This window comes from Dendrobates tinctorius, unplaced genomic scaffold (genome assembly GCF_039654945.1).
Source record: "Dendrobates tinctorius isolate UK_male_01 unplaced genomic scaffold, ASM3965494v1 ptg000020l, whole genome shotgun sequence".
NCBI classification, from domain to species: domain Eukaryota; kingdom Metazoa; phylum Chordata; class Amphibia; order Anura; family Dendrobatidae; genus Dendrobates; species Dendrobates tinctorius.
The window spans coordinates 23,349,154-23,361,624 of record NW_027361688.1 but is presented as its reverse complement, the minus strand read 5'-3'; the positions used below and the strand labels follow the sequence as shown (position 1 = coordinate 23,361,624).

General features: G+C 50.4%; 1 protein-coding gene across 1 annotated transcript in view; it reads right to left on the bottom strand.

The window, feature by feature from the left end:
- Positions 1–12,471, bottom strand: part of GEMIN5 (gem nuclear organelle associated protein 5) — an 86,300-nt gene that overhangs the window by 41,718 nt on the left and 32,111 nt on the right. The window contains exon 14 of the mRNA XM_073567886.1: positions 10,310–10,491. Coding sequence (XP_073423987.1) covers positions 10,310–10,491 — 182 coding nt within the window. The remainder of the gene's footprint in view (positions 1–10,309; positions 10,492–12,471) is intronic.

Genomic DNA, 12,471 nt, shown 5'->3' with positions numbered 1-12,471 from the left:
CTGCGGAGAAGATTGGTGCCCTGGAATGAAATAATCAGGACTTCTGCCCAAGCGGCCATTGCCTTGGTGACCTAACTGCCACGAAGGATGTAGAAAAAGCCGCTCCTGAAGCTTCCAAATATTGACCGGCAGGTAGTCAATTTTGACGATCGGAGGGATTTCTGACTGAGGCACCTCCAGAAAACAGATAGGAGCGCTTTAGAAGCAAGACGCGGTACAGGAAGGTTCACCGGAGGGAACTGTAATCAATCCTTCAATAGGTCTGGAGTATTTAGCCAGAGTATACTTTTGCCCAGAGAGCCACTTATGTGGCCAATCCCTATGTTACTGGACGCTGGTAAATAACAGCGCACACGCTTGTTCCATAGATGAGACGGAGTGTTGGAGCGGGAATAATTTCCTCGTCCAACTACAGAATCCTGTTGACTGATTCTATAAGAGAATCGAGCGACTCTTGATCAGTTGGGGGATTCTGAGGGGTTGACCCGTCAGATACGAATTCAGAGGCATGCTCGCTGTGAACCTCAGGAGAGGCGAGCGAGAGACAGGAGTCGCTGATGCTGAAGCGCGAACGTGACTAGGGAACGCACCATGTGTCCACTTTTCCAGATAACTGACCATCCCTTGGACAAGTATGGCTCCTGACTTAAATAGTCCTCCCGGAGGGAGAATAGCCTGGGTCAGAGACTCCACCGACCGTGACAGGGCGCAGCCTCAGGGGTACCAGGCGCAGGAAGCCCGTCAGCAGTCGCTGCGAGGGGCGTTGGAGCGCAGGTCGGGGCGCAGGCCGTGCGGTCCGTGCATGACGGATTAGATTGTGCACTGGGTAGGGCAGACTTGCAAGTGGTACACACGGTTAAAAACGCTGTGTATTTCTTAACAGCCCATTTAGTCTCGTTCGAGAGATGCATAGCGCTCCAGAAAGGGTTAACGGCAGAGACTGGCTGCAGAGAATGTGCCGGGAAGTGGTTAAGCTTTAATCTGAGGGCAGATGCAGCTTACCCTTGGTCCTGTGTTATGTCCCCCGGGAGGAAAAACAGTGGCCCTGTGGCGTCGCCCGGTATTCGGCTGCTCCTGCAAGGGTTAACTGCAGCAGAGGTAACAGACATGGCCCCCGAGATTAAAATTGCTCATCTCGTTAGGAGCAAGAGGCGCCAAGAGGAGTGGGGCGGCCGCAATAGCGCGGGCGGCGCTATTCAAATTGCGGCCTAGTAGGCCGGAAAAGCAGGGGGCTCAATTTTTGGCCTACCCGCGGTAGGCGCCGGGGGTGGCGCTAGTGGGTGGCGCTATTGAAATTGCGGCCTAGCAGGCCGGGGAAAGCCGGGGACTAAATTTCTGGGGCCATCTGAAAATGCTGAGCGCGCGGGGGGCCGCGATGGGGCGATGGGGCGCTGGTGCGCCGCCACTGACGCTAAGTCAGCGCTTCTCCCGGGGGCAGGACCCGACCCCATACCTCAACTAAGCAAGAACTGGGGAATTCCCAGCCAGCGAGAGGGTGTATACTGCAGGGGAGGAGTTAACTTTTTTCTGTGCTTAGTGTCCTCCTAGTGGCAAGCAGCATAACACCCACGGTCTCCGTGTCCCCCAATGAGGCGTAGGAGAAAATAATTTTCACAATTGGATGTGCTAAAAAAAATGTTCCTGTGCTGAGATAATCTTATAAATGTGTCCCTGCTGTGTACTGTGTTATGGCTGTGTCTGACCATACAGAGCTACTCCAGCTCATGGTTGAAACATTACACAGCTCCTGGCCAGGGGGGAGCATAAGTCATTTATGAAAAGTGAGTATACAGATGAAACAGCAGGGGCTCGCAGCTAGAGGTAATACATTTCTCTGCGTATTTTTATCACAGAAGCAAATTTTTGCCGCGTCTCCAGCCTTCTGTCTGAGCTCATCATAAATTAAGTTAGTGACATAGCCTCAACGGCCACTTGAGATCCTATGTCACTGACTTGATTTATGATGAGCTCAGAGGGCTGGAGATAAGGTGCAGAAATACTTGTTCCTGTGATGAAACAGACAGGGAAATGTGTTACTTCAATAAGCAGCAGCTGTTGGCCCCTGATGTTTCATCTGTATACTAATTTATCATAAGTGACTTATAATTCCCCCTGGTCAGGACAAGTGTTATGCATTGACCGTGAGCTGGAGCAGCTCTGCATGTTTAAACACAGCCATTACACAGTAGATGGTAGGGGCACATTTATAGGGGTCTCTCAGCACAGGAACATTTTTCTTAAATCCAATTGTAGAACTGATTATTGTTCCAACATCTATTGATTAAAATATACTTGAGTAGAACCTTCTCTTAATTTATTCAGACATTAAAAAACAGGATTTTTGGGTTGCTTACCGTAAAATCTGTTTCTCGGAGCCTTCATTGGGGGACACAGAGACCTTGGGTGTATGCTGCTGCCACTAGGAGGCTGACACTATGCACAAAAAAAGATAGCTCCTCCTCCGCAGTGTACACCCCACCGACCGGCAGAGAATTCCTCAGTTAGTGAGAAAGCAGTAGGAGAAGTAACAGAATAGGTTGACAACATAAACAACTCAACTGTAACCATTCAACCAAAGTAAGAACAGGAGCTGTAAAACATGGGAGGGTGCTGTGTCCCCCAATGAAGGCTCCGAGAAACAGATTTTACGGTAAGCAACCCAAAAATCCTGTTTTCTCGTTCGCCTTATTGGGGGACACAGAGACCTTGGGACGTCCCAAAGCAGTCCCTGGGGTGGGAAACAAACTTCCATCAGGCCAGCGGACTCACCACCGCGGCCTGCAGAATCCGTCTACCTAGGCTGGCGTCCGCCGAAGCGTAGGTGTGGACTCTGTAGAATTTCACAAACGTGTGAACCGATGACCATGTTGCAGCTTTGCAAAGCTGCAGTGCGGAAGCTCTGTGGCGCACCGCCCAGGAGGCACCCACTGCTCGAGTAGAGTGGGCCCTGATTCCCGGGGGGGCCTCCGCGACGCTTAACACGGTAGGCTTCCAGGATAGCCGATCTGATCCAGCGAGCAATGGTGGCTTTTGACGCCGGGTGACCTTTCCGCGCTCCATCAGGGATAATGAAAAGAGACTCTGTCTTTCGCAAGGAAGTCGTCCTAGACAGATAGACTCTTACCGCCCTAACCAGGTCCAGCTTGTTCAAGGACCGCTCTCGGGGATGAGTTGGATTCGGACAAAAGGACGGGAGCACGATATCCTCGTTGAGGTGAAACGAGGACACCACCTTCGGAAGGAACGAGGGCGGAGGCCGCAGAACTACCTTATCCTGGTGGAGAACCAGAAAGGGAGAGCGGCACGAAAGAGCTGCCAATTCCGACACGCGCCGGACGGAGGTGATGGCCACCAGAAAGAGCTGCCAATTCCGACACGCGCCGGACGGAGGTGATGGCCACCAGAAAGGCTACCTTCCAAGAAAGGAGAGAAAGGGAAATATCCCTGAGGGGTTCAAAGGGCGGACCTTGCAGAACCTCAAGAACCAGATTAAGATCCCATGGATCCACGGGCGCCCGGTACGGCGGGACCGTGTGAGCCACGCCCTGAAGAAAGGTCTTAACCTGAGGACGGGAAGCCAACGTTTTCTGAAACAGAATGGACAGCGCCGAAACTTGACCCTTCAGGGAACTGAGGGCAAGCCCCGCATCCAATCCTGCCTGAAGAAACGCTAGGACTGAAGGGAGCGAAAAGGACATGGGCGCGACGTCATTGGTCTCACACCAAGTGAAATAGGCCTTCCAAGTACGGTAGTAAATCTTGGAAGATGATGGCTTTCTGGCTCGGATCATGGTCTGAATTACGTGGTCGGAAAATCCTGCTCGTTTCAGAACCTCGGTCTCAACAGCCACGCCGTTAAATTGAGCGGCCGAGAATTGGGGTGGCAAATCGGACCCTGAGACAGCAGATCTGTTCTGTCTGGAAGCTTCCAGGGGGCGTCCGCGAGAAGGTTGACAATGTCCGCGAACCAAGACCTTCTGGGCCAATTCGGGGCGATGAGAATGACCGGAAGTCCTTCTGCCTTGATCTTCTTCAACAGCTTGGGAAGAAGAGGCAGAGGAGGGAACAGGTAGGGAAGTTCGAACTGGGACCAAGGAACGGCCAGGGCGTCGGCGCCCACTGCCAGAGGGTCCCGAGACCTGGACACGAATTGTGGGACTTTCCTGTTGAGGCGAGACACCATGAGGTCTACATCCGGGGTTCCCCACCGAAGGCAGAGCAGATGAAACACTTCCGGATGTAGGGACCATTCTCCCGCCGCGAGACCCTCGCGGCTGAGAAAATCGGCGGCCCAGTTGTCTACGCCAGGAATGTGAACCGCGGAAATTGTCGGGACGGAAATCTCCGCCCAACGAAGAAACTTGGACACCTCCGCCAGGGCTGAAACACTCCGTGTTCCCCCTTGGCGGTTGACATATGCCACCGCTGTGGCGTTGTCTGTCTGAATCCGTACCGGCAGTCCTTTGAGGAGCCTTTCCCAGTGGACCAGAGCAAGATGGATCGCTCGAATCTCCAGAACGTTGATCGGTAGCGCTGATTCCCGATCCGACCATTGACCCTGAACAGTGTGGTTGCGGAACACAGCACCCCAACCGAGGAGACTGGCATCTGTGGTTACTATCTGCCAGTGAATGGGAAGGAAGGATCGACCCGATAGAATGAGAGGTGACGACAACCACCAGTTGAGAGACCGCTTGATCCGGTAAGAAAGATGGACAGGGCGATCCAGGGACCGAGGCGACCTGGTCCACTTCGACAGAAAGGCCTGCTGGAGAGGCCTGGCGTGAAATTGGGCAAAGGGAACTGCCTCTATCGCCGCGACCATCTTTCCCAGGACCCTCATGGCTGTACGGAGGGATGGGAATCGCGAGGTCTGCAGCGATCGTACTTCCTGCTGCAGAGAGAGAATCTTTTCTTGTGGGAGAAAGACCCTTGACCGACGAGTGTCGAACAGAAGACCTAGAAAGACCAGGTGTTGGGTAGGAACCAGACAGGACTTTTTCCTGTTGACGATCCACCCGAAATTGGAAAGAGTGTTCAGGACGATTGACAAACTTTGGTGAGCCTGTTGGAATGAGGGAGCCTTGATCAGAATATCGTCTAGGTACGGGAAAAGAACGAGGCCTCTGACTCTCAACAAAGCCATCAACGCAGCCATGATCTTCGTGAAGACTCTGGGAGCGGTGGCAAGACCGAAGGGCAGTGCGACAAACTGGTATTGGTGCTGTCGAATCGCAAAGCGCAGGAACTTCTGATGTCCGGAGAAAATTGGAACATGTAAATAGGCATCTTGGATGTCTATTGAGCACATGAATTCCTGCTCCTCCATGGAGGCGATGACCGAGCGAAGCGACTCCATGCGGAAGTGGCGAAGGCGGACCCTCTTGTTGAGCAGCTTGAGATCCAAGATGGGTCGAACTGCGCCGTCTTTTTTCGGCACTACAAACAGGTTCGAGTAGAACCCCGTGAAGCGCTCCGATTCGGGAACGGGCACAATCACCCCGGAACTGAGGAGAGCGGTGATAGCTGTAGAGAACCCCGGGATCAAGGCTGGATCCTTTGGAGGCCGGGATTCGAAGAAACGATCCCGTGGGAGAGAGACGAACTCTATCTTGTATCCTGAGGATACGACCTCCCTGACCCAGGCGTCCTCCACGGCGGCCAGCCAAACGTCCCTGAAGGAAAGAAGTCGACCTCCCAATTGGAAAGGCCCTTCGCGTGCCCGATGATAGTCATGCTGAAGTAGACCGTCCAGATCTAGATCTGGACGGTCTGCCCTGGGAGGAGTGGGGTCGCCAGGAAGGAGTGGGTCTGAAGGAAACTTTCCTTCTCTCCTGGCGAGCCTGCGGTCTCTGTTGGCTGGAGGAGTTGTCCGCCGTATTGAAACGGCGGAAAGTCCGAAAGGGTCGAAACTGACGCCTTAGTGGGGGTCTGCGAGGCTTGGACTGAGGGAGGAGTGAACTCGTGCCTCCGGTGGCGTCCTTAATAATCTGGTCCAATTGGGACCCAAAGAGGCGCACCCCCTGAAAAGGTAGGTTAGTGAGGGACTTTTTAGAAGACAAGTCCGCTTGCCATGCCTTTAGCCAAAGTGTACGTCGAATTGCAATAACGTTGCTTGACGCCTGAACTGCACAGGATGCAGCTTCCAAGGAAGCGGAGAGAAGATAGTCCCCAGCATGGGAGATCTGATTGGCGAGATTGGCCAAATGCTCCGGTTGCGCCTTATCTAAGATGCCCTGCCGAAGGTCGTCTGCCCACGTGGCTATGGTCTTTTCTGTCCAGGATGAAGCAAAGATTGGACACACCGCCGCTGAAGCCGCTTCAAAGGCAGACTTCGCCAGGGATTCTATAATCCTGTCATTAGAATCCTTTAGGGACGCCACGCCTGAAAGCGGGAGAACCGTGTTATTGGATAGCCTGGACACGGGCGGATCGACCGAGGGAGAGGCCGACCAGTTGTCCGTGAGCTCCTTAGCAAATGGGTAGAGTATTCCGAGACGTTTTCCTCTTTGAAAGCGTCTGGTCGGATCCTCTCTTTCCTTGGTAAAAATTTTCCCAAACTGGGAATGGAAAGGAAAAACCCTGGAGGGAGTTTCTGCCCGTCTGAACGAAACCTCCTGATCTGAGGATTTCGCAGGGGAGTCAGCAATATCGAAGGTATGATGGATCGCAGCAATGAGGTCCTGCACTGTGACCTTCATGCTTGCATCCTGGTCTGAATTCAGCTCTAAAATCCCCTCAGATGACCTGTCCGAAAGCGCTTCCCCTGACTCGGGAGAGGAGGCCCGAGAGGGAGACTGGTGAGAAGGGCTATGCGGTGAGATGGGACTAGGAGAGGATTCCGGCTGGGAATCTTGCCTGGGTCTTTTGCGACTACCGCTGGCTGATTCAGATGGAACAATTTGGGACCTGCTTGGCCCTGCTGAAGAGTCCAGGGGCAACTTATCAAGAACGGCCACCAGGGACTGAGACACCCTGGTGAGGTCTGCCACTGATTGAGATAGCGAGGAGGCCCAGCCAGGCATGGGGGGCTCACTCTCACCTGGGGCCGCAGATGGCTCCTGGACGGCGTCAGGCTGAATTGGATTGCTACAATCCAGGCAGAGGGGAGTGGACTGGCCTGAGGGAAGTTTGCGATTGCACGAAGAACATGCAAAGTACTTGACTAAAGTGCAGGGGGGGGCGGTAGAGCGGGTACGATCAGACTTAGACATAGTGAAAAGCTGAGGTAATGCCGGAAGGTTGGGGGACAGAGGGCGGAGAAGGGTCAGTCTGCAGTGCAGAGCTACTCACGGTCCGGTGTCCCTAGAAGCGATGCTCTGCGACCTGTCAGTGGATGCAGGTCAGAGCGAAATCCGGCCGACAGACCTCCTGAAAAAAAAAACCAGCTGGAGAAGATGCTGTCCAGTGAGGAGCTGGTGCCCGGCTAGCAGGCTGGGAAAATGGCGCCGTCCTGAGAAAAAGCGCGCCTTAGGAGAGGAGGGAGGGCGGAGCACCACGCAGGGTTAACGATTCACCGCCCTCTAGTCAATAACAGGCTGGGCAGGTGAAGGACAGGCGGTGGGAGGGCCTGGGAAGAGCGGGAGAGAAGCCCGCTTAGAAGAAAGGGGCGGGGGGCGTGGCCGCGACGCAGCGGTAGGCCCGAACTGAAGCCGGGGCCTAAATTAGTTGCGGCGGCCGCCTGTCAGCAGGGGGTCGGCGCGGAGGTCCGAAAAAGTGGGACGCCGCAGTCGCAAGTCGCTCCCAATGGGAAAAAACCCTGTGCTCCCTGTACCCAGAAAGGGGGGAGGGAAGGGGGGGGGATGCCCAGCAACATTGAGCTGCCTATAGCCTTGTGGCGACTGCAAGCGACCGCAGCGCCTACCCCTGTGACCATTGAAGAGGTGACCGTCGGGAATGGGCAGCCAGGTAAATAAATATGAAGCCGGGGCCTAATACTCACCCATCCACGATCCGTTACCTGTCTGAAGAAGTCTTGCGTCTCATCCAACCGACAGGCTCTGGTAGGCGAGTGGGAGGGAGACTGGCGACAAGGACCCCTGGAGTCGCTGGCACGTCTTGGTGTCGGTGTCCGTCTGGCTGGTCCTGCCGCTGAGAACTGCAAGGATACGGGGTGGCAGTACACGCCGTACTTGCAGACTCCATGTGGGAGTACAGATGTGACTTTTCACTCTGTATCCCTCCGTAGAACCTGAAAAGGAACGACGCACGACGAGGTAGATATGGGTCTAATAAAAGACCCGTGTCCACCTCCTACTGACACTAAGCTAAACTGAGGAATTCTCTGCCGGTCGGTGGGGTGTACACTGCGGAGGAGGAGCTATCTTTTTTTGTGCATAGTGTCAGCCTCCTAGTGGCAGCAGCATACACCCAAGGTCTCTGTGTCCCCCCAATAAGGCGAACGAGAAAAGAGGTTGTCCAAGCAGCGGACAACCCCTTTAAATCAAATGATTACAATTCCATGAATCTTCTCATATTACTGTCTCATTGTTGCAGTACAGGATCCCTCTTCTGATAAGCAGAAAGCATGATGAGGTCCGTCCACTAAGGACTCTGGTTGTTTTTGTGGCCTCATCTCTGGTGGCAGGGACCTCTTAGTAGTTAATCCCGAAGAGGGGAATATCCCTTTAAGATAAACAGATACAGAGTGGGTATGGAAAGTATTCAGACCCCTTTAAATTTTTCACTCTTTGTTTCATTGCAGCCATTTGGTAAATTAAAAAAAAATATATATTTTTTTTCTCATAAATGTACGCTCTGCACCCCATCTTGACTGAAAAAAACAGAAATGTAGAAACTTTTATAAATTTATTGAAAAAGAAAAACAAATATCACATGGTCATAAGTATTCAGACCCTTTGCTCAGTATTGAGTAGAAGCACCTTTTGAGCAAGTACAGCCATGAGTCTTCTTGGGAATGATGCAACAAGTTTTTCAGACCTGGATTTGGGGATCCTCTGCCACATTCTTCCTTGCAGATCCTCTCCAGTTCCGTCAGGTTGGATGGTGAACGTTGGTGGACAGCCATTTTCAGGTCTCTCCGGAGATGCTCAATTGGGTTTAGGTCTGGGCTCTGGTTGGGCCAGTCAAGTATGGTCACAGAGTTGTTCTGAAGTCACTCCTTTGTTATTTTAGCTGTGTGCTTTGGGTCATTGTCTTGTTGGAAGGTGAACCTTCAGCCAAGTCTGAGGTCCAGAGAACTCTGGAAGAAGTTTTCATCCTGGATATCTCTGTACTTTGCCGCATTCATGTTTCCTTCAATTGCAGTCGTCCTGTCCCTGCAGCTGAAAAATACCCCCATAGCATGATGCTGCCACCACGTTTCACTCTTGGGATTGTATTGGGCAGGTGATGAGCAGTGCCTGGTTTTCTCCACACATACCGCTTAGAATTATCACCAAGAAGTTCCATCTTCATCTCATCAGACCAGAGAATCTTATTTCTCATAGTCTGGGAGTCCTTCATGTGTTTTTTAGCAAACTCTATGCAGGTTTTCATATGTCTGGCACTGAGGAGAGGCTTCCGTCAGGCCACTCTGCCATAAAGGCCCGACTGATGGAGGGCTGCAGTGATAGTTGACTTTGTGGAACTTTCTCCCTTCTTCCTACTGCATCTGTGGAGCTCAGCCACAGTGATCTTGGGGTTGCCCTTTACCTCTCTCACCAAGGCTCTTCTCCCACGATTGCTCAGTTTGGCTGGACGGCCAGGTCTAGGAAGACTTCTCGTGGTCCCAAACTTCTTCGATTTAAGAATTTTGGAGGCCACTGTGCTCTTAGGAACCTTGAGCACTGCAGAAATTCTTTTCTAATCTTGGCCAGATCCGTGCCTTGCCACAATTCAGTCTCTGAGCTCCTTGGCCAGTTCCTTTGACCTCATGATTCTCGTTTGGTCTGACATGCACAGTGAGCTGTGAGGTCTTACATAGACAGGTGTGCGCCTTTACAAATCAAGTCCTATCAGTGTTATTAAACACAGCTGGACTCCAATGAAGGAGTAGAACCATCTCAAGGAGGATCACAAGGAAATGGACAGCATGTGACTTAAATAAGAGTGTCTGAGCAAAGGGTCTGAATACTTATGACCATGTGATATTTCAGTTTTTCTTTTTTAATAAATTTGCAAAAATTTCTACATTTCTGTTTTTTTTTCCCAGTCAAGATGGGGTGCAGAGTGTACATTAATGAGAAAAAAATGAACTTTTTTTTTGAATTTACCAAATGGCTGCAATGAAACAAAGAGTGAAAAATTTAAAGGGGTCTGAATACTTTACGTACCCACTGTAAACTACATTTACACTAAAGCACCTCACCTAGCGCTCCCTTTAGGTTATGTACATAGATCACAGCATTATTGGACCCCGATGCCAGGAGGAAGCTTAGGGTGGGATCCTCGCAGTGGTCATGGTGCCAGCGTAGGGCATTGACAATTTTATGATGCTGTTGAATGGTGCAGATCAGCTGAAGATGTGGAGCCCGAAAAATCTCAACACTCCTGCAAATACACAAAAAAGAAAAAGGATGATATAAGCAGCCCACACTCACAGACACGGACGTGGGCACAGGGACATCGCAGGGATTCTTCTCCATGAGCCGGAATGAGAAGCCAGCATGAAAAATGGGGTCCTGTGCTGGCAGATTCGCCCTGGCTGTGGGTGCTGGATGTGTTATACAGCCAGCATCTGCGGCTAATAGCAGCGTCCAGAGCTAATGACTGATGTGTAGCCTTCGTCTCTGACAGCATTTCAATGGCACAATCCCAGAGGTGCACCAATTCATGCATCCATTGGAACCCAGATGGTGACAAATCTAAATATGGTACGCAGTAAAAAATGGGAACAGCCAGAATTGCTATTTTTTTGGGGTTGCTGCATCACCCTCCAAAAAAAAAAATATATATAAAATTAATTAAAACATCATATAAACCGCAAAAATATAGCAATAAAAACTAAAGGTCACTAGCAAAACACAAGTCCTAACACAGCACCTTTGATGGAAAATAAGTTGCCAGTCTCAGAAAATGGCAACACAATAAATTATTTTTAAAGTTCTGAACTTTTTTAAATCACTATATTATATACATACAGTGCCTAGCGAAAGTATTCGGCTCCCTGGAACTTTTCAACCTTTTCCCACATATCATGCTTCAAACATAAAGATACCAAATGTAAATTTTTGGTGAAGAATCAAGAACAAGTGGGACACAATTGTAAAGTTGAAAGAAATTTATTGGTTATTTTAAATTTTTGTGAAAATTCAAAAATTGAAAAGTGGGGCGTGCAATATTATTCAGCCCCTTTAGCTTAATACTTTGTTGCGCCACCTTTTGCTGCGATTACAGCTGCAAGTCGCTTGGGGTATGTCTCTATCAGTTTTGTACATCGAGAGACTGAAATTCTTGCCCATTCTTCCTTGGCAAACAGCTCGAGCTCAGTGAGGTTGGATGGAGATCGTTTCTGAACAGCAGTTTTCAGCTCTTTCCACAGATTCTCGATTGGATTCAGGTCTGGACTCTGACTTGGCCATTCTAACACCTGGATATGTTTATTTGTGAACCATTCCATTGTAGCTTTTGCTTTATGTTTGGGATCATTGTCTTGTTGGAAGACAAATCTCCGTCCCAGTCTCAGGTCTTTTGCAGACTCCAACAGGTTTTCTTCAAGAATGGTCCTGTATTTGGTTCCATCCATCATCTCATCAATTTTAACCATCTTCCTTGTCCCTACTGAAGAAAAGCAGGCCCAAACCATGATGTTGCCACCACCATGTTTGACAGTGGGGATGGTGTGTTCAGGGTGATGAGCTGTGTTGCCTTTACGCCAAACATATCGCTTGGCATTGTTGCCAAAATGTTCGATTTTGGTTTCATATGACCAGAGCACCTTCTTCCACATGTTTGGTGTGTCTCTCAGGTGTCTTGTTGCAAACTTTAAACAACAATTTTTATGGATATCTTTGAGAAATGGCTTTCTTCTTGCCACTCTTGTGCAGTGTACAACTGATTGTTGTCCTATGGACAGACTGTCCCACCTCAGCTGTAGATCTCTGCAGTTCATCCAGAGTGATCATGGGCCTCTTGGCTGCATCTCTGATCAGTCTTCTGCTTGTCTGAGATGAAAGTTTAGAGGGACGGCCGGGTCTTGGTAGAATTGCAGTGGTATGACACTCCTTCCATTTCAATATGATCGCTTGCACAGTGCCTCTTGGGATGTTTAAAGTTTTGGAAATGATTTTGTATCCAAATCCGGCTTTAAACTTCTCCACAACAGTATCACGGACCTGCCTGTTGTGTTCCTTGGTCTTCATGATGCTCTCTGTGCTTCAAACAGAACCCTGAGACTATCATAAAGCAGGTGCATTTATACAGAGACTTGATTACACACAGGTGGATTATATTTATCATTATTAGTCATTTAGGACAACATTGGATCATTCAGAGATCCACAATGAACTTCTGGAGTGAGTTTCGTGACTG